The sequence below is a fragment of the Coregonus lavaretus genome (assembly GCF_964263955.1).
Source record: "Coregonus lavaretus genome assembly, chromosome: 26".
Lineage (NCBI taxonomy): Eukaryota > Metazoa > Chordata > Actinopteri > Salmoniformes > Salmonidae > Coregonus > Coregonus lavaretus.
Window position 1 is genome coordinate 38,503,560 of NC_140013.1, and position 21,404 is coordinate 38,524,963.

General features: G+C 39.0%; 1 protein-coding gene across 1 annotated transcript; it reads right to left on the minus strand.

Annotated features, from left to right (window-relative positions):
• Positions 1 to 1,168: 1,168 nt before the first annotated feature.
• Positions 1,169 to 14,478, minus strand: LOC311102028 (uncharacterized protein; the record flags this gene model as incomplete). The annotated part of the gene is made up of 8 exons (XM_084143245.1): positions 14,278 to 14,478; positions 12,764 to 12,904; positions 12,493 to 12,626; positions 11,938 to 12,074; positions 11,748 to 11,841; positions 11,532 to 11,631; positions 10,550 to 10,772; positions 1,169 to 1,280 (listed from the first exon to the last, which is right to left on the minus strand). The coding sequence occupies exons 1-8, from the start codon at positions 14,291 to 14,293 to the stop codon at positions 1,169 to 1,171; spliced, it is 957 nt and encodes a 318-aa protein (XP_083999371.1). The 5' UTR covers positions 14,294 to 14,478.
• Between the last annotated feature and the right edge of the window lie 6,926 nt (positions 14,479 to 21,404).

The window sequence follows — 21,404 nt, forward strand, 5'->3', positions numbered from 1 at the left end:
GAAGCATGGTAGAGACAGAAAGTCACAGTACACAGGAAGCATGGTAGAGACAAAAAGTCACAGTGCACAGGAAGCATGGTAGAGACAGGAAGTCACAGTACACAGGAAGCATGGTAGAGACAGAAACTCACAGTATACAGGAAGCATGGTAGACAGAAAGTCACAGTACACAGGAAGCATGGTAGAGACAGGAAGTCACAGTATACAGGAAGCATGGTAGAGACAGAAAGTCACAGTACACAGGAAGCATGGTAGAGACAGGAAGTCACAGTGCACAGGAAGCATGGCAGACACAAAGTCATAGTGCACAGGAAACATGGTAGAGACAGAAAGTCACAGTACACAGGAAACATGGTAGAGACAGAGAGTCACAGTACACAGGAAGCATGGTAGAGACAGCGATATGTTGTTGCATTACTTGCTTACTTAGTTCCTTAATCCTCTTTGTTGCTGGAGGAACATAGGCAGCCTGGTCTCATAGACCAGACGTAACATAGTAAATGTAAATCCGGGACACTGAAATTAATATGATATGTTACGTTTGTTATGGTTACATAAGACAGAAGGTTACTTAAGGCAAAAGCTAAAGTAGGGTGGTTGGTCGGGGTGGATGGGTGGGCATATAACGTTAATGTCCAGTAACCCAAAGGTTTCACGTTCAAATCTCATCACGGATATTTTAGCTAATTAGCAACTCTGCAACAACTAACTACTTTGTAGCTACTTTGAGACTACTTAGCATGTTAGCTAACCCTTTCCCTAATCCTTTAACCTAACTCTTAACCTAACCCTAACCCTAACCTAACCCTAGCCCCTAGCCTAACTAACGTTAGCCACCTAGCTAACGTTAGCGTTAGCCACCTAGATAAAGTTAGCGACAACAAATTGGAATTTGTAACATATCATACGTTTTATGGATGTCCATCATCCATTTCGTATATGTTACTCATTACAATTCATATGATATGTTGCGAATTGCAATTCATACAATATGTTACGAATACCAATTCGTAACATATTGTATGACTTGCAATCCGTAACATATCATACAAATTGTAATTCGTATACATATACGAAATGGATGATGGACATCCACAAATGAATACATTCTATGCGAAATGTAACATATCATACTAACTGGAGTGTCCCGGAATTTATATTTACTGTGTTACGTCGAGCTTGACATAAAGACTGTACTAAAGATGTCCAATGTTGCCAGGCTACTTCTTTTGTTTCTGGCAGTGACAAAGTGGATGGTTTTGAGTTCTGCTGTCAGACATCTGCAGGAGACAAAACAGGACGTAAAACAAGACACATTAAGTCGCATGGTATTCTTTTACCCTGCAATCAATGGTCACTTTAATAATGGAACACTGGTCACTTTAATAATGGAACACTGGTCACTTTAATAATGGAACACTGGTCACTTTAATAATGGAACACTGGTCACTTTAATAATGGAACACTGGTCACTTTAATAATGGAACACTGGTCACTTTGATAATGGAACACTGGTCACTAATAATGGAACACTGGTCACTTTAATAATGGAACACTGGTCACTTTAATAATGGAACACTGGTCACTTTAATAATGGAACACTGGTCACTAATAATGGAACACTGGTCACTTTAATAATGGAACACTGGTCACTTTAATAATGGAACACGGGTCACTTTAATAATGGAACACTGGTCACATTAATAATGGAACACTGGTCACTTTAATAATGGAACACTGGTCACTTTAATAATGGAACACGGGTCACTTTAATAATGGAACACTGGTCACTTTAAGAATGGAACACGGGTCACTTTAATAATGGAACACTGGTCACTTTAATAATGGAACACTGGTCACTTTAATAATGGAACACTGGTCACTTTAATAATGGAACACTGGTCACTTTAATAATGGAACACTGGTCACTTGAATAATGGAACACTGGTCACTTTAATAATGGAACACTGGTCACTTTGATAATGGAACACTGGTCACTAATAATGGAACACTGGTCACTTTAATAATGGAACACTGGTCACTAATAATGGAACACTGGTCACTTTAATAATGGAACACTGGTCACTTTAATAATGGAACACAGGTCACTTTAATAATGGAACACTGGTCACTTTAATAATGGAACACTGGTCACTTTAATAATGGAACACTGGTCACTTTGATAATGGAACACTGGTCACTTTAATAATGGAACACTGGTCACTTTAATAATGGAACACTGGTCACTTTAATAATGGAACACTGGTCACTTTAATAATGGAACACTGGTCACTTTAATAATGGAACACTGGTCACTTTGATAATGGAACACTGGTCACTTTAATAATGGAACACTGGTCACTTTAATAATGGAACACTGGTCACTTTAATAATGGAACACTGGTCACTTTGATAATGGAACACTGGTCACTTTAATAATGGAACACTGGTCACTTTGATAATGGAACACTGGTCACTTTAATAATGGAACACTGGTCACTTTAATAATGGAACACGGGTCACTTTAATAATGGAACACTGGCCACTTTAATAATGGAACACTGGTCACTTTATTAATGGAACATGGGTCACTTTAATAATGGAACACTGGTCACTTTAATAATGGAACACTGGTCACTTTAATAATGGAACACTGGTCACTTTAATAATGAAACACTGGTCACTTTGATAATGGAACACTGGTCACTTTAATAATGGAACACTGGTCACTTTAATAACGGAACACTGGTCACTTTGATAATGGAACACTGGTCACTTTAATAATGGAACACTGGTCACTTTAATAATGGAACACTGGTCACTTTAATAATGGAACACTGGTCACTTTAATAATGTTTACATACGGCTTTACTCATTTCATATGTATATACTGTATTTTACTGTATTTTAGTCAATGCCACTCAGACATTGCTCGTCCTAATAATTATATGTGTATACAATACGACCAATACAATTTTATTTGATGTGTGCAACTGGAACTGTGACACACAAACACACACAAAGCAAACCTTCGAGGTGTGATCTCACTGATGTGTGAGAGCGTGACTGCCAGCTTCACGCTCATTTTGAAAGCAGATACACACACACACACACACACACACCTAAAAACACACACTCTAGCCTCTCAGCAGACCACAATGTCCCAGTCAGTGTCTGAGGAAGAATATTTATAACCCGTCAGTATTTATAACCCGTCAGTATTTATAACCCGTCAGCATGGGGAGCACTAAACATAGGACGATATTGCTAAGCTCAGATCAGCAATATCTTGGTCCAACAGACCAGAGAGATATGTTGGACAACCAGGTGTTAAATAAATAGTTCAACCCAAATTCAGAGTTTGTCTAAACTTTTTTATATGTCAAGACTAATCCTGAGTATGATGACCCTAAAAAACTGATTTAAGATCAGCTTTGCTTTTTAGCTATCTGTTTATAATAATTGTTTGAGCACACACGCACACACACACACAATTGTATAACTAACCCTGTGGGGACACACAATTCACTCCCATTCAAAATCCTATTTTCCCTAACCCCAAACCTAACCCTGACCTTAACCCCGAAACCCAACCACAACCCTAACCCTAGCTCCTAACCCTAAACCTAGCTCCTAACCCTAAACCTAACACTAATTCTAACCTAAACCCCCTAGAAATAGCATTTGACCTTGTGGGGACCAACAAAATGTCCCCCCAGTCACACATACAGCCACACACACACGCACAGTTGTTGACTGTCAGAGGCAGGGCAGCGCGCAGGCTGACAACTTTCCACACGGAGTTCCTGAGAGTTGTGTGAAAGTTGTGACAGGTGCTGGGAGAGGAAGAGCGAGAGAGAGAGAGAGAGAGAGCGAGAAGAGGAGAGGAGAGAGGAATGAGAGGACAGGATAGGGAGAGGAGCGACGAGGGGGAGAGAGGGAGGGGAGAGAGGGAGGTGAGAGAGGGAGAAGAGAGAAAGTGTAGGATGAAGAGCTGGGATCAGGAAGAGCTGTTTGTATCAGGAGACCTATTTTGCAGGTTGACAAAGTGTAGTCAACTTTGTTCTAAGAGCAGCAATAATCTGATTGGTTTAGGGCAGAACAAATCCGATTGGTTTCTAAAAGTTCAGAGCAAGCTAGATAGCTAAGCATTTAGCAATCTCTTAGCTACTCATGTTGAATTAATAAATTGAGATAGCTAGCTAGCCAGCTAGGTTTCAAATATACAAGTACAGTGCCTTTGGAAAGTATCAGACCCCTTGACTTTTTCCACATTTTGTTATGTTACAGCCTTATTCTAAAATGGATTAAATAAATATAATTCCTCAGCAATCTACACACAATACCCCATAATGACAAAGCGAAAACTGGTTTTGAGAAATGTTTGCAAATGTGTTAAAAATAAAAAACAGAAATACCTTATTTACATAAGTATTCAGACACTTTGCTATGAGTCGCCAAATTGAGCTCAGGTGCATCCTGTTTCCATTGATCATCCTTGAGATGTTTCTACAAGTTGATTGGAGTCCACCTGTGGTAAATTCATTTGATTCGACACGTCTCTATAAGGTCCCACAGTTGACAGTGCATTTCAGAGCAAAAACCAAGCCATGAGGTCGAAGGAATTGTTTGTAGAACTCAGAGACAGGATTGTTTCGAGGCACAGATCTGGAGAAGGGTACCAAAACATTTCTGCAGCATTGAAGGTCCCCAAGAACGCAGTGGCCTCCATCATTGTTAAATGGAAGAAGTTTGGAACCACCAAGACTCTTCCTGAGCAATCAGGATGAAAACCTGCTCCAGAGCACTCAGGACCTCAGACTGGGGCGAAGGTTCACCTTCCAACAGGACAATGACCTTAAGCAAACAGCCAAGACAACTCAGAAATGGCTTCGGGACAAGTCTCTGAATGTCCTTGAGTGGCCCAGTCAGAGCCCGGACTTGAACCCCATCGAACATCTCTGGAGAGACCTGAAAATAGCTGTGCAGCAACGCTCCCCATCCAACCTGACAGAGCTTGAGAAGATCTGCAGAGAAGAATGAGAGAAACTCCCCAAATACAGGTGTGCCAAGCTTGTAGCGTCATACCCAAGAAGACTCAAGGCTGTAATCACTGCCAAAGGTGCTTCAACAAAGTACTGAGTAAACGGTCTGAATACTTATGTAAATGTGATATTTTCTTTTTTGGCAAAGATTTCTAAAAACCTGTTTTTGCTTTGTCATTCAAGAGGTATTGTGTGTAGATTGATGAGGTGAAAAAACGATTTAATCAATTTTAGAATAACGCTGTAACGTAACAAAATGTGAAAAAAGTCAAGGGGTCTGAATACTTTCCAAATGCACTTTAAGTCAGCTAACGTTTGCTTCATTGAAATATGAACAAACAAAAAAAATCTAGGATTAACAGTTATGCTGCCCCAATGTAAAATGCTAAGCTAAACAGAGCTAGTTGACTAGCAGATATCTTACTAATGTTGAGTCATTGAATAGAGCTAGATAGCTAGCTAGGTCTAAAATATATCAGTAAATCAGCTCACACTTACTTTATCAAAATATTTTGTTGAATAAGCTATTTAAACTTACAAATTGGAATGGACTATGTTTCCCTTGGGGGCAGAAACTTAAAATGTAGCTTAGCTGAGCTACCTCCTATTGATGTTTGAATTATAAAATAGAAATAGCTAGAAGTTAGGTCTCAAATCTGCCAGTAGGTCAGTTAACATTTGATTTATTAAAAGTTTAGTTGAATAAGCAATATAAACAAAACACATTGAACAGACTGTATATGCTGCCCTGGGGTCAGAAATGTTAGTTTGGGTCAAGATTACTTGAGGCCATAAGGAAAGACTTCAAGCACAAAAGGTAATTTTAAAAAGTCAACTGCCCTCAGAGCAGGCATTTTTCCTCCATAGCCGTTGCTAAGTAATAATTGACATTTCCGCGTTATGCGGTTTAATAAAGCGGAGCCAGTTCAGAAGGGAAACCCAAGTGTGATCGCATCAGCGGATATTGCACCAATCATATTCACACTACTTACAAGTGGTCTATTTAAGATGACCCGTTCTACGTTTTCTCAATGCCGGATGTCACGCGCAGGCATGAGCTGGTGTCTCCTGCTGCCATTTTATTTCTGCTGTAACTAGCTGTTACTCGCTATGCTTCCGGTTTTCTGATATCTACACAGTAAATTTTGAAGTGTTAAAGTAACACTTAAAGAGTTAAATTTAACACTATTTCTGAGTGTATATGGTCCCACCCTGAAATAGTGTTAATTTGACTCTTTTCATAGTGTTAACATTTTAGAGTTAAATTAACTCTAAATAGAGTAAAAATTTAACACTCGCTTACACTGAATAGTGTTATTTTAATTTTACACTAAAGGTTAAATAACACTGGAGAGTGTAAATATTACCCTTGGAAGAGTTAATCATTTACTCTTCTAAAATAACAAATCAACTCTGATTGAGTTTGATTCCAGTCCAGTTTAACACTGCATGGAGTTGACACTCAAGGTTAAAATAACTCTGATAAGTGTTGATGTTACACACTATTGTGTTGATAATTGACTATCTTGCAGTGAAAAACAAGCTCAAATAGAGTCAAATTCTAACACCGTATAGTGTCACGGAAATAAATCTCAGCAGTATTCATTTTACACTTTTTTAGTGTCAAATTACACCAAATACTCCATTAAGTGAGTAAAAATCACAACTTACCACAAAATAATGCATTTCAAATTTTTATTAACAGCTCAACTATGTCAGGCTAAAATATATTAAGAATACAAATCCCTTTTTAAAACATTGACCTTAGGTTTCCATAAAATGGCAATAGGGAACAACATACAAGGAGGAATCTGTCGTTCCATACTTCATTTGAACATCAAAAGGTTTAAAGTAACACAGTTCAGTAATGTTGATCACCTTTTGAACCCTGTCTGGATGCATCCTGACCTTAAAGGCATAGTAATGGTAATCAAAACACACTGTTTCCATCAGTTTTCCACAGAGCAATACACAGTCATCTTTCACAGCAATAATTTTGATTTTACAAAATACAGGCATCTCAAATGCTACCTCAGTACAGATAATGAAGTCACGGCGGTACTCTGTACCATGATGTTTGATCCACTTGGCAGAAAACACACTGGTAGACAATACAGACCCACATTTTAAAGCAATCTCGGGACCTTCTTTGAGCTCACTAAGTGTTACCATCTTCCCCGAACCTAAAGTTAATCTTTCCTTGCTAAAGGACTCTCGATACATTGCCATACAACTTTGGTGCTTTTTGGCTAATGTTTTTGTTACATTTTTAAAGCTTTTTAATTGCTTCTTAAAAAAATTATGTTTAGCTTCATAACGCATGCACCACATGTGCAGAACTGGGCCGATGTTTTTTATATTACGAGGGTAATGAATCATGAAGTGATGCTTTGGTAAGAGATTGATTGCAGGAAACAACTGCTTGAAGAGCTGATGATGATCAATGATTAAATGTTTGAGGTAAATGGTCATGCCTTCTGTAAGGACTGGGGAAAATACAATGTTAACAATGTGTAGAAGCAAAAGTAGAAGATGCCAGTGCTGGTCATCTGACTGTATTAAATCACCAAATAGCAAAGGCATATTACGTAATAAGCACCAAGACTGTATAGCATTCAACCCCAAATCATTACTTCCATCAAACAACTTTACTCTAGGTGGACGGTTTCGCTGCTGATTGTATCCATAGTCAAAAGCATGTATTCTACCAGCCAGTTGTTCAGCATTTAGGAAGTTTTCCTTAATGTACTGCAGGACAAGTTTGACTTCAAACTGAGCAACTCCTTCTAAAATATCGTGCATTATATCTACAGAAAAATTGTTGGCTGTATTAAAATACTGTAGTGAATTCAGCAGACAAATGCGTTTGACACCATAGATATGAGGTAGTGTAGGATCTGTTTGTAAAGTTTGACAGTGCAGTTTGTGCATCTCGATAGTTCGTAGTACAACTTTTGGATCATCTTCACAGAACACAGTTTGAAAACAATCTTTCTCAAGGAGACAGAAACGACAACAATACCTTGCCCCAAATGACTCCACAAAGCCAAATAAACCATGCAACCCAAGATTATCACCAGTGACCTGAACTATGGTACCGTGAATCACATCTTTCAATCTGGGAACTTTAAGTCCCTCTGTCTCGAGTACTTTAAGATCACTGACAAGTGGCTCAAGTATCAAATTAAAACCATAACGCTTGATGTCCTGCGCATGGAAAAGAGCACCCAAATGAATATTTATCAATGATGAATTAAAGATTGGGGGAAAATTCCTTAATGTAAAGTATATAGCACCTAATTTGTGTATACCCTTTTTAGACCCCAAGGGGTTTGCTGTTTCAAAGTCGTCATAAAATAGCTGGATCTGTATGGCATCTTTTTCTATAGAGAATAAGGGACTTTTTTTAAAATAGGCGGCATCTCTCAAGTCTGCATACACACCTTCCTTGGGCATGTGCCTGGGCTTGAACATGTCTGCAAGTTCTGGGTTTTGAAAAATGGCCTTTAGTGTTTCTAAAATAGGAATATATGCAAACTTGTCAGTTACAACGACCTGATCGTATGTCCCAGTTGTTTTGTTTCTTCTGCTGTCAAATCTTGTGCCAAGCACCTTTTCAACAGGTTCTACGATTCCCCATTTCTCTTTGAAGTGTTTATTTCGTTTAGCTTCTGAATTTAAGGGTGTGAAAGGGTTTTCCAACTTTTGCAAAGATTGTTCTATTCTGTTCTTATTTTCAGTTTCCTGTGGAGATAAGCACTGCAAAGCTGCATCTGTAGCTTGACTTTGAATCTCAAAAAACACTTCTTCCATGGAGGAAACAAAACTATTTACAGTAGATTGACTTAATCCAGCTGCTTTTAGTTGTGCAACAGCAGAGGCACACATATCTAGAGTGCTCCTGTTGGACTTTTTCAACAGAGTAGATGTGGCTACCTCGTGTTCATTAACTGTCCGTGACGTTGTAGCTGTCTCCTCTACATTAGTGGTCACTGCCTCTCCAATGCTGCTTAAATAAACATCAGGGTCAACCTGTTGGTCAATATACTCAGTGTGTTTTGTGTTTAAATGTTTCCTAAAACCAGAAAACGTACCAAACGCACAGCCACATCCAGTCTGAGCACATTTAAGCCGGAGATTTTTTCCAGGCAAGTAACCGTGAACTAATCGTAAATGCCTAACAAGCATATTTGAACTCGATAACTCAGCCTGACAAACAAAACACTTCATGTTCGAGGAGAAACTTCAAGCACTAATGAAGTAACCTCGCCCTGATTTCAGCAACACGAGGGCTCTCTTTGACCTTGCCAGCATCGATGCTGTACACTGTAGTTTGGATGAAAGTGTACATGTTGTGGAGCATGGTGTTGTAGGATGTGCCAAACACAAAATGTGCCTTAAATAGTTCGTCAAAAGCAACAAGAGAAGAGGTTGACCTGCAAGGTATGGCATTCTTGTCGATAATGATGAAGAACTGGTGGATTGCATTCTTCTTAACTCCAACAGCTAGGAGATAGGGCTGAGCGCTAGTAGTGATGGCATCGAGATGCTCTTGAATGTTTGTTCCGGTCTGCGAAGACAAATGAGGGAAAACTGTAGTTAATGGCCAAGTAGTTGTAGAATATGCAGAAAGAGCCAATACACTACTCTTATTGAATATGAATATTGAATGAATACTTGTAGCCTAATATTAGGTGTTCATACCACAAATTAGAAAAAATACAAACCTTCTTGAATACCACAAGATGTTTCTCTGCTTGGGATGCGGAAACCTTTCCTGGTCTCTTCCGACCCTGAGCGGAGGGTGGAATCAGGTGTATAAGCAGTAAAACCGATGACAGATCACTGTCCCAACCTGTAACAACACAAGTTCAATGTTAACACACTTCAGTTACGTTGTTTTCTTTACAAAAGACCCCCCAGACAGACAGCAGTTCTACATCACAAGAAGTTCTCTAACTAAAACATCCACAGGGCTGAGTCAAATCTCAAAAGTTTTGTTCAATATACTGCTACAGAACGTACTCGTAAATCTTTCACAGATCCAGCTTCTTAGTATTATGTTGATATTTAAATGTTTACACATAATGTTGATATTGCAATACAACACAAAAGGTAGGCTTACAAGCATCTTACCAAAGTCAACATCCAATTCAGTGCCATCCTCAGGAGGATCAGCTGCCAGCAAGAGTTCTTCAAGCTCACTTGTGGATGGAAGCTTTCTGCATTGTTTGATGATCTTTTTCTTGAACGTGACCGGCCACCTTTCCAGAAGCTTGCTTGAGGTATCCTCTCCGAACATTAGAACAAAATCCTGTTCAACCTGGAGTGGGGTGGTGTTGGTGACAATTTCAGTTATTTGACAGCCAATCAAATTGTATTGCGTGCTAGTTTAGCTAGCTAGTATCACTACAATGTCTTACAAAACAATTCACTTGTCATAGTATTTTCAAAATAACATAATTACCAAGCTTTTGACGTCTTTAAAACGTGGAAACTCAGACAGTATGTTGCTTGACTGCTGGGGGTCGAGGATCATTTTGCGGCGATACACAAACGTCAGTTCCATTTTCTTCTTGATTGTGTCTGCATCAGCAGAATGTTTCATCAGTGAGATTGCTTTGTTGCACTCATCATCAGTCAGGGCAGTCTCTGGAACAAACTGGGATTCTCGTCTGACAGTCGGTCCTCCAGACATGTCTTCACCAGTTGATCCTTTGGCTGATTCTACACAACACGGGAAAATTTCAATCATGTCAAAAGTTTTAGTAGCCTGGCTAACTTTTAAAGGAAGTACTCCACTGTAAAATATACTTTTTGAGCTGTAAACTAAATGATATGAATGATATGTTTGATGCTAGGGAGTGTGGCAAGCTGGTTTAGCCAAGGCCAAATGGGAAGAAGGCCAAATTACAGGTGTTGGCCATCTGAGGGGCAGAGGACAGCAAAGGGGGGGGGTGGTTACATGATATATATGAATGTATATGGAGCGTGATAAAAAGGTGACCTTGAAATTGTGGCGTTAATGGCGACGCAAGGAAAAAATTTGGGTGCACCTACATTTTGTGCTGGTGCACCTAAATAAAAAAGTTAGGCGCACAAGTGCAACCAAGACAAAAAGTTAGTGTGGAGCCCTGCATCAATGCTGGTGTTAATATTGACATTATTTCTTCACAATTTATGAAATCTGCAGTTTGTGGGTTGAAAAATGTATGAAAATGCCATCTACTGGTTTAAATCACCCTAAAGTTTGCAAGGCCAGTTTGCCAGGGGTTGCCTCGACCAGTCAGTGTCGAGGCAACCCCCCCTTATGTCACAGTCCTTTGTAGGTCTCTGATGCATATTTTCTTTAAATTTGCTAAGAGGGAGGGAGCTAGCAGAATTGAAGGATGTAGTTACACATTATACTATATGTCTGAGAAATAGTGCAACAAATGCAATTATTGATCTAGCAACTGTTTTGTTCCATACATTTTCCAGTATTACCTCCGAATGATGATCGCCTGTCTTTGGCGGTGCCTCTCTGAATAGTTTTAATCCTCCAGGCCAAGTACCCAGTTCCACTCTCGCCATCATAATAATGCTCCTTGAAGGATGAAAGGATAACAAAAATGGATACTTCATTGAAAACAACATGGTCTGGTAGGATTCAAAAACTTCCAATAATATTTAACATTACAACTATTACTGTGTGCAACTCACATAGCCATTCTTAGAGAATGGGTCACTGAGGTACGGGAATAAGGTCACTATTCCTTTGGCATACATTTCTTTCACCTGTCTGGGTGGAGATGTACTGCAAAATTGAAGAAGAAAGGATTGTGCAGTCATATTCACTTAGATTCAGATTTAGATTTACAGATTGAGAACACAAGGACTATTAACAAATTACCCATTCATTTCTGTCATGTCAGCTGCCAGCATGTTCACCATTTTGCGTCTTGTTTCATCCGTCAAGGACTTGGTTCGGTTGTATTCATTTATTATACGTTCCCCACCGGTTTTGTTGGTAAGAGCTGATTCCACCAACTTAAAACAAAATGCATAACAATTCTGCATGTTATGTCCACTGCAAATAAACTGGAAATAAACTAATATGATGTCAGAGGATGTCCCGATCCAATCTCAAAGATTGCAAGTGCTACAAAAATCCAATGAAAAAGCCAATAATGGTAAGAAACTCCCTCCAGACAGCGACAATAACTTGAATGTACTCGAAGTGTGCACTGTATTATCAATAAATAAATAAAAGTATCTGATCAGGACTCAATATCAGCAGATACTTTTTTTAATCGGATAGGGCGCTTAAAAAAACTTGATCGGGACATCCCTAATCAGGACTTCAAAAATGTTTTGAAACCATGTAATTTACAATGTATATTAATGTAATTTTAATTCTCTGAGAACAGATTCAAGAACAGAATTTAAAATGTCAGAATTGTCTTACTTGCTTGGCTTCTGTATCCAGCCTCTGGCGTTTTCTGGAGGGGCTATCTGAAATAATGACTGTATCCTCAGAGTCCAAGGTATCAAGGGATGATGGTTGGGATTGCTCAGAAGAGGCCACCATGGAGACAGATTCTAACCATGATTTTTAGAAGAAAAAGAATTATATATAGTTCCCTCATAATCTAAGACACTTATTTAATAGACACCATGAACTTCATAAAACAAAGAAATAACGTATTCATTAATTAGTCTAATTAACTGAAACAAACCTGAGTCATATTTGATGGTTAGCACCCCAGTTGAGGGATCCTTTATAATATCCTCAAAAACATCATCATCCAATTCAGTCCCTGAACTGTCAACAATTTTCACACCTTCTGTTACAGCTGGGACACCAAACTTTGCAAATGCTAGAAAAAACAGGGATAAAAGCTTGTGTAAACAAAAGTAAATCATTATTTATATAATAATTTCACTGTGTACACCTACCTTACCCTATAAAATAGGTTTTAAACAAACACTATTAAGTGATTAAAATGTTTTTTTTTGTAGCATCATAACTATACCTTAAGCAATGCATCCACAATTAAAGTGTAGTTACCAAGGGCAAAACAGAAGAAATTTAGACGTACAAAAATGGACCAGTTCCAAAAACCTGAGAACTTAACATGTCCCATCATTTTAGGAATATTCCAGTATATCAATTTTAAACAGCTAAATTCAGACAGTTATTACTAACATTGTCAAATTCTTACCTGCAATCAAAAAGTCTTTCAGATTTGGCTCAGTTATTCTGACAAATTTTTGGACATCTCCAAGTTTAGCTTTAAGCAGCATGCTCCCTGCAAATAGTATCAGTACAATTTCTCACAGTTAAAAAGTTGATGGTCTTATTTTAGCAGTATTTCCTCAAATATAAGAAAAAATATTGTTTCAAGCCACCAAAGTGCTGAGAAATGATCAGCACTTTTGCAGAAATGGCCAGTTAAATTGAAGTTACTGTCAAACACATTAAAAAGGATAACGTCTGATTTTCATCCTTGTAACATTAATGTTACCGCCTTGCCCGCACAATTACTGCAATTGTTGGGTCTTGGTATATTATAGAGTGTGGTCTAGACCTACTCTGTCTGTAAAGTGTCTTGAGATAACTCTTGTTATGATTTGACAATATAAATAACATTGAATTGAATAATGTTAGCTAAACGTTACACCATAAGTGTGTGCTAAGATAGTGCTTAAGTATTTTAACAGTACTGCTGCTGCTTTGAAACCCGAAAGTCATTTTGTATAATATCCAGGAAAAAAATAAAGGCACACCGCTTAAGCAGTGTCCAAGGTTAATGTCTACCCGCCGTTAACATAATAAATCCATGCCACCCGCACATAGTTAGCCAGTCAAGCTAACGTAGCTAACTGTAGCTAGTTTAGCCAACTCCCCTTAGTCTTTGCTATGTTCCTGTAATATCTGAACGTTAACAAGAAGTACACAATCCCCCCTCCACGTTGTATTAACATAACTTACAATAAATCGGGCTGACATTGTCTAGTTTGAACGTTATGTTCGTCAGTTAATGTTAATTAACGTTAGCTTAATACTGCTGGCACATGGACTGGACAGAAGTCAGTCACAACATGTTAACGTTAGCCTTTTTAAAATTCGACATTTTAAGACCTAAAACCAACTAGAGTGCACTGTTAGCAACGATATAAAGTAATTCTTAAATGCTGCTTCTGTTAAAATGACAAATAATGTGTGTATAGTCGCTTAGGAGAAACTTACCGCAGTCATTCCACATGAAGAAAATGGCGCCGTGAAAATGTGTGGTCCGTTTGAGACGAGTCGTAGGTGGGCGGAGCTTTCCAGAGTACGTCTGACACTGCGTCTTTTAACAACGTACTTTTTCACCAACACTGGGCGGTATCTTACTCCAACTGTTGTAGTAATAACTCTGTAAGAGTCAATGTACTTTGACACTGCATATTTAACACTATGGAATTTACTGTGTAGGGCCCTATAAAATCTGTTTTATTTTTTGCCTGATTCCGTTTTTTCCCAAATTCTGTTTATCTGTTATTTCAGGTTTTTGCTCTCAAAATCACACTTTTTTAATAGAAAAACAACTAAATTGGATGTTCTAAGTCCACAACAATACTTAAACCACAGGAGACCACATCACCAACATACTATCACAGTCCAAACACACCAAGACAGTCGTGAAGAGGGCACGACAAAGCCTATTCCCCCTCAGAAGACTGAAAAGATTTGGCATGGGTCCTCAGATCCTCAAAAGGTTATACAGCTGCACCATCGAGAGCATCCTGACTGGTTGCATCACTGCCTGGTATGGCAACTGCTCGGTCTCCGACCGCAAGGCACTACAGAGGGTAGTGCGTACGGCCCAGTACATCACTGGGGCCAAGCTTCCTGCCATAGGACCTCTATACCAGTCGGTGTCAGAGGAAGGCCCTAAAAATTGTCAAAGACTCCAGCCACCCTAGACATAGACTGTTCTCTCTGCTACCGCACGGCAAGCGGTACCGGAGCGCCAAGTCTAGGTCCAAAAGGCTTCTTAACAGCTTCTACCCCCAAGCCATAAGACTCCTGAACAGCTAATAAAATAGCTACCCGGACTATTTGCATTGTACCCCCCCCCCCCCCCCCCTCTTTTACACTGCTGCTACTCTCTGTTTATTATTTATGCATTGTCACTAACTCTACCTACATGTACATATTACCTCAATTACCTCGACTAACCTGTGCCCCCGTACATTGACTCTGTACCGGTACCCCCCCTGTATATAGCCTCGCTACTGTTATTTTACTGCTGCTCTTTAATTATTATTATTATTATTATTATTATTATTATTATTATTATTTTAGGGTATTCTTTTTTTAAACTGCATTGTTGGTTAAGGGCTTGTAAGTAAGCATTTCACTGTATAACACCTGTTGTATATGGCACATGTGACAAATAACATTTTCTTTTATTTGACTTTTGAGGTTAAGGAAACATTTCAGAAATGTAGATTTTTGGGTGTAGTTATCCTTTAATTCAAGTGCAGTGTGCAAGAAACTGTTCTTTAGTGGTGGGGGGTTTTGCACACGTGATGGTAGAGTTTGCTAAACAAATACCCACTGGATTTATGCATATAATCATGATATCATTCTGCCAGGTAAGCATAGTAAACTTTGTAGTTAACATTTAATTGAGAAGGTTTTTGGGAAAGTTTTTCCATCTACCAAAATACTTTTCATCAGCATCATCACCAAGGGATGTGGTATCTGCGCGCAACGTACATACACACACAGACAGGGGGAATTATCGTTGCCTCTCCCGACAGTTGCAGGAAATACAAATCACTCATTCTGTTCAAGTCATGATAAACTTGGGCAATTTTTGTTTTTATACTGTTAAATTCCGTTTTCATGTCCGGATTCCTTGTTTCAAATCAAATCAAATGTTATTCGTCACATGCTTCGTAAACAACAGGTGTATACTTAACAGTGAAATGCTTCCTTACAGGCCCTTTCCAACAATACAGAGAGAAAGAAAATAGAGAAATAATAGCAAAATTATAATATGAGGAATAAATCCACAATGAGTAACGATAACATGGCTTTATGGGTCTTCCTATAAACTAGGCTACCAGTGAGGATTTTCTACGCTTGATAACTTGTTACAGCTTTTGATAAATCATTGATAATAATTTGTAAATGTTGTTCATGTCATTAGCTATAGCTATATTCAATACAATTCACAAGTTGATTTAAAAATGTTTAACCCTTTATCATGGTTGGTGTCTTGAAGATCGTGTGACATAAAACAATAATTTTCTGTCCGTACATTTATGGCAGTGTAAGTTGTCGTTATTTCAAATATTAAGCATTAATCAGTTAAATTAGACATTGAACTTGAACCCTGAAGAATTCTGGATATTGCTGTCTGACAGTTTTTTGTATAGAGATCTCAGAAATTCAGTGTAACTACATAACGTTTCATGTCTCCTTATGTTACAGGGTGAAAACAGTTTTCATGGGCACACAAATCCAAAATAATAAATGTGATTGCAAAATCGAATGCATCTAACCAAAAGAGTCACCTTACCTTGATACTTAAAACCTAAATCGATACTCATTAACATGGTTCTTCAATAATTATGCATAATGCTTGTTGGAAGCACATTTGGTGTCCAGCTGATTAGTTAAGCTGTGATATATTTTCACACATCATCACATCTGATCCAGGAAGGAATTTTCTGAATGACAGTCAAGTGAAGAACAGCTGTGTATTTTCACACGTCTACATCTGATCCAGGAAGGAATTTTCTGAATGACAGTTAAGTGAGGGACAGCTGTTGTGATAGTGCATGCGATGCAACAAGTGCTGGAAAAACATGTTCGTGAGGAATGTCCAGAATATTTTGGGGTCTCATTCGTTACGCTGGTGAAGACAGTTGTGCCATGTTAGATCTAATATCCATAGCAGCGCAAAGTAGTTTGGGGGTGAGGGTGCTGCGATTTGCCGGGGGGTTGAACAAAAATAAATGGCCGCGCTATATCGGTCCGCTAATACAGGACTAGTAAAGGCACAGTGCACTATGTGAAAATTGCTTAACTAAATGTTTTTCTGTATAATTATCTGTACAAAACAGTTCCTCTGATAATACTTGTGGAATATAAAAACACTTGCTTTATATGTGTTCCAGTTTCTTGAAATACTTTGCAAATGCCACTTATTTCTATGTGAAAATTGAAACGGTCTGTTCATTCCTTTTCCATTTTAGTAGATGCTCTTACCCAGAGCAACATACAGTAGTGAGCGCATGTTTTTATTTTATTTTATATACTTTTTCATACTGGTCCCCCGTGGGAATCGAACCCACAACACTAGCATCGCAAGCACCATGCTCTACCAAACGTGCCACATCATCACATCATATCATCACAAACCACTTGATGTCTCAATGTACTCAACTACTGCATTGTGCATTGTTTTTCTTTATGGTGATGGAAAGTCTACAGGTGGAAAACCTAGATGACCAGCCTATGTACAATACAGTAATATACATTTACATTAAGTGGTTTGTAAGGATGGTAAATTAATACTACACAAAAAGTGGTTGATTTCCACGTTATTTGATCAAGAAAAATATTTAATTTGTTGTGGATGTTTTGTGTCTTTGCCCATAACTTTGCAGCTTTTGATGGATTCCATTAGAATGGCAATCGTTGAGAAAGGGACAGGTCAACAACTCTTACAATTCCAACTATTGAATCTTGCAACATACTGTTCTTAATTATACAACTACTTATTTTGCCAAATGGAGATGCAGATCATTATTTATATTATAAAAATGTATGCACGCATGACTGTAAGTCGCTTTGGATAAAAGCGTCTGCTAAATGGCATATTATTTTATTATTATTTATGAATCATAAAAATAAAAATAAATCAGGTGATGCAGCACCCTCAGCATCCCTACTTCCCGCGGCTATGCTAATATCCCATGTTGGATCTAATATCCCTAGCATTATCTGTTGGTGTCTGCTTGATTTAACAGCAGGGGTTTTGATGCTTTCTCTGCTAAATGTAATAGGGTAATGTGTTCATGTTTTCATATGTATTTGTGCCTCGGATTGGACACCGAGTCTACTGTCGTGTGGGATAGATGCTGTTCTAATGAATGATTATGGACAGAATGACAACAAATGACAGCCTAGTGGGCTTATTCACAATATGACCTGGTAATGAAATAACGGGACAAATACATTTTGGTTTCCAGGTTACACCTGCAATGTTAGACAATACAAAGGGCTTGAAGTAGCCTACTTGAACTTAAATTTGGAGCTCAGAAATTCATGTACTGGAATAAGCCTACCTTGAACATCAGACATTTCCTCAATTCGGTGCTTGAAAAGTCCTTGTAATTATTGTAGCCAATTTAAAAGTTATCCTGCTCCCTTATAATTATCCGTGATTTCATTTTCGATACGTTTTTTTTGTGAGAGATGTGGACACTTTCGTAAGTTACCCGCCGCTTCAATTGAAGGGTGTTGCGCTACTCTGTTGAGGTAAAACAGTTATAATGAAGACGACAACGTCTAACGCAGACTTAAACTTGACGTTCCAATCAAATCCTTCCATTCAAAAAGGAATCTGGTTTTTGGTCACTTACTCATGAGATTAATGCTACCGCTATTCATGGCTTTATTATGTGAGCCTGCGTCAGCCACACAGGCTACAGAAAAATGTCCACATTCTCACATATTTTAGAATATAATAATACTTTGAATATCAAATGCATTGGCAAGGCCTAAAAAACGTAATATTGTTAAAGTGGTAATGGCCTACTTTTTTTCTTTACACTTTTTGCATGCAAAAAGGGGGGGTTATATATTAGGCCCTATATGTCCAATTATATCAACTATACAATTGCATAACATTGAGGTCCTTAAATTACAATTAAGTGCTTGAAAAAGTCCCTGAAAGGCCTTAAATTTGTCTGTATGAACCCTGCTTAAAACGATGTTTACAGTGCATTTGGAATACCCAATAATGACGAAGCAAAAAACATTTAGACATTTTTGCAAGTATTTTATTTATATTTTACTAAATCTACATTTATGTAAGTATTCAAATTAGTTGAAGCACCTTTGGCAGCGATTACAGCCACGAGTCTTCTTGGGTATGACGCTACAAGCTTGGCACACCTGTATTTGGGGAGTTTCTCTCATTCTTCTCTGCAGATCTTCTCAAGCTCTGTCAGGTTGGATGGGGAGTGTTGCTGGGGTTCAAGTCCGGGCTCTGGCTGGGCCACTCAAGGACATTCAGAGACTTGTCCCGAAGCCACTCCTGCGTTGTCTTGGCTGTGTGCTTAGGGTAATTGTCCTGTTGGAAGGTGAACCGCCCCAGTCTGAGTCCTGAGTGCTCTGAGTGCTCTGCCACCACCATTCACCGTAGGGATGGTGCCAGGTTTCCTCCAGACGTGATGCTTGGCATTCAGGCCAAAGAGTTCGATCTTGATTTCATCAGACCAGAGAATCTTGTTTCTCATGTTCTGAGAGTCCTTTAGGTGCATTTTGGCAAACTCCAAGCGGGCTGTCATGTGCCTTTTACTGAGGAGTGGCTTCCGTCTGGCCACTCTACCATAAAGGTCTGATTGGTGGAGTGCTGCAGAGATGGTTGTCCTTCTGGAAGGTTCTCCCATCTCCATTTTACATTTTAGTCATTTAGCAGACGCTCTTATCCAGAGCGACTTACAGTTAAGTGAGTGCATACATTTTCATACTTTTTTCATACTGGCCCCCCGTGGGAAATGAACCCATAACCCTGGCCTTGCAAGCGCCATGCTCTACCAACTGAGCTACACAGGGCCCGTATGAGGTTTCCTCCACAGAGAAACAGAGTGACCATCGGGTTCTTGGTCACCTCCCTGACCAAGGCCCTTCTCCCCCGATTGCTCAGTTTGGCCGGGTGGCCAGCTCTAGGAAGAGTCTTGGTGGTTCAAAACTTATTCCATTTAAGAATGATGGAGGCTACTGAGTTCTTGGGAACCTTCAATGCTGCAGAATGTTTTTGGTACCCTTCCCCAGATCTGTGCCTAGACACAATCCTGTCTTGGAGCTCTACGGACAATTCCTTCGACCTCATGGCTTGGTTTTTGCTCTGACAAGCACTGTGATACACATTATGCCGAATGCTAATCAATAAAAACGTCTGTAGAATTCGCTGCTCTGTTTTGCTTGTTTACAGCGGGTGCTTTCACGGGGAATTGTCGGAGGCACTCTCGTATTGTTACATCACAAACATTTTGAGAATAAATGTGCTAACCTCGACACAATCCTGTCTCGGAGCTCTATGGATAATTCCTTCAACCTCATGGCTTGGTTTTTGCTCTGACATGCACTGTTAACTGCGGGACCTTATATAGACGGGTGTGTGCCTTTCCAAATCATGTCCAATCAATTGAATTTACCACAGGTGGACTCCAATCAACTTGTAGAAACATCAAGGATGATGAATGCAAACAGGATGCACCTGAGCTCAATTTCGAGTCTCATAGCAAAGGGTCTGAATACATATGTAAATAAGGTATGTTTTTTTATTTGTAATACATTTGCAAACATTTCTAAAAACCTAGTTTCACTTCGTCATTATGGTGTATTGTGTATAGATTGAAGATTTTTATTTATTTAATACATTTTAGAATAAGGCCGTAACGTAACAAAATGTGGAAAAAGGGAAGGGGTCTGAATACTTTCCAAATGCACTGTATGCATATATCGATTTGGTAAAAGACCAAGTCCATATTATAGCAAGAACAGCTCAAATAAGCAAAGAGAAACAACAGTCCATCATTATTTTAAGACATGAAGGTCAGTCTATCCAGAAATTGTCAAGAACTTTGAAAGTTTCTTCAGGTGCAGTTGCAAAAACCATCAAGCGCTATGATGAAACTGGCTCTCATGAGGACCGCCACGGGAAAGGAAGACCCAGAGTTACCTCTGATGCAGAGGATAAGTTCATTAGAGTTACCAGCCTCAGAAATTGCAGCCCAAACAAATGTTTCACAGAGTTCAAGTAACAGACACATCTCAACATCAACTGTTCAGAGGTGACTGTGTGAATCAGGCCTTCATGGTCGAATTGCTGCAAAGAAACCACTACTAAAGGACACCAATAATAAGAAGAGACTTGCTTGGGCCAAGAAACACGAGCAATGGACATTAGACCGGTGGAAGTCTGTCCTTAGGTCTGATGAGTCCAAATTTGAGATTTTTGGTTCCAACCGGTGTGTCTTTGTGAGACGCAGAGTAGGTGAACGGATGATCTCCGCATGTGTGGTTCCCACCATGAAGCATGGAGGATGTGGTGTGATGGTGTGATGGTGCCTTACTGGTGACAC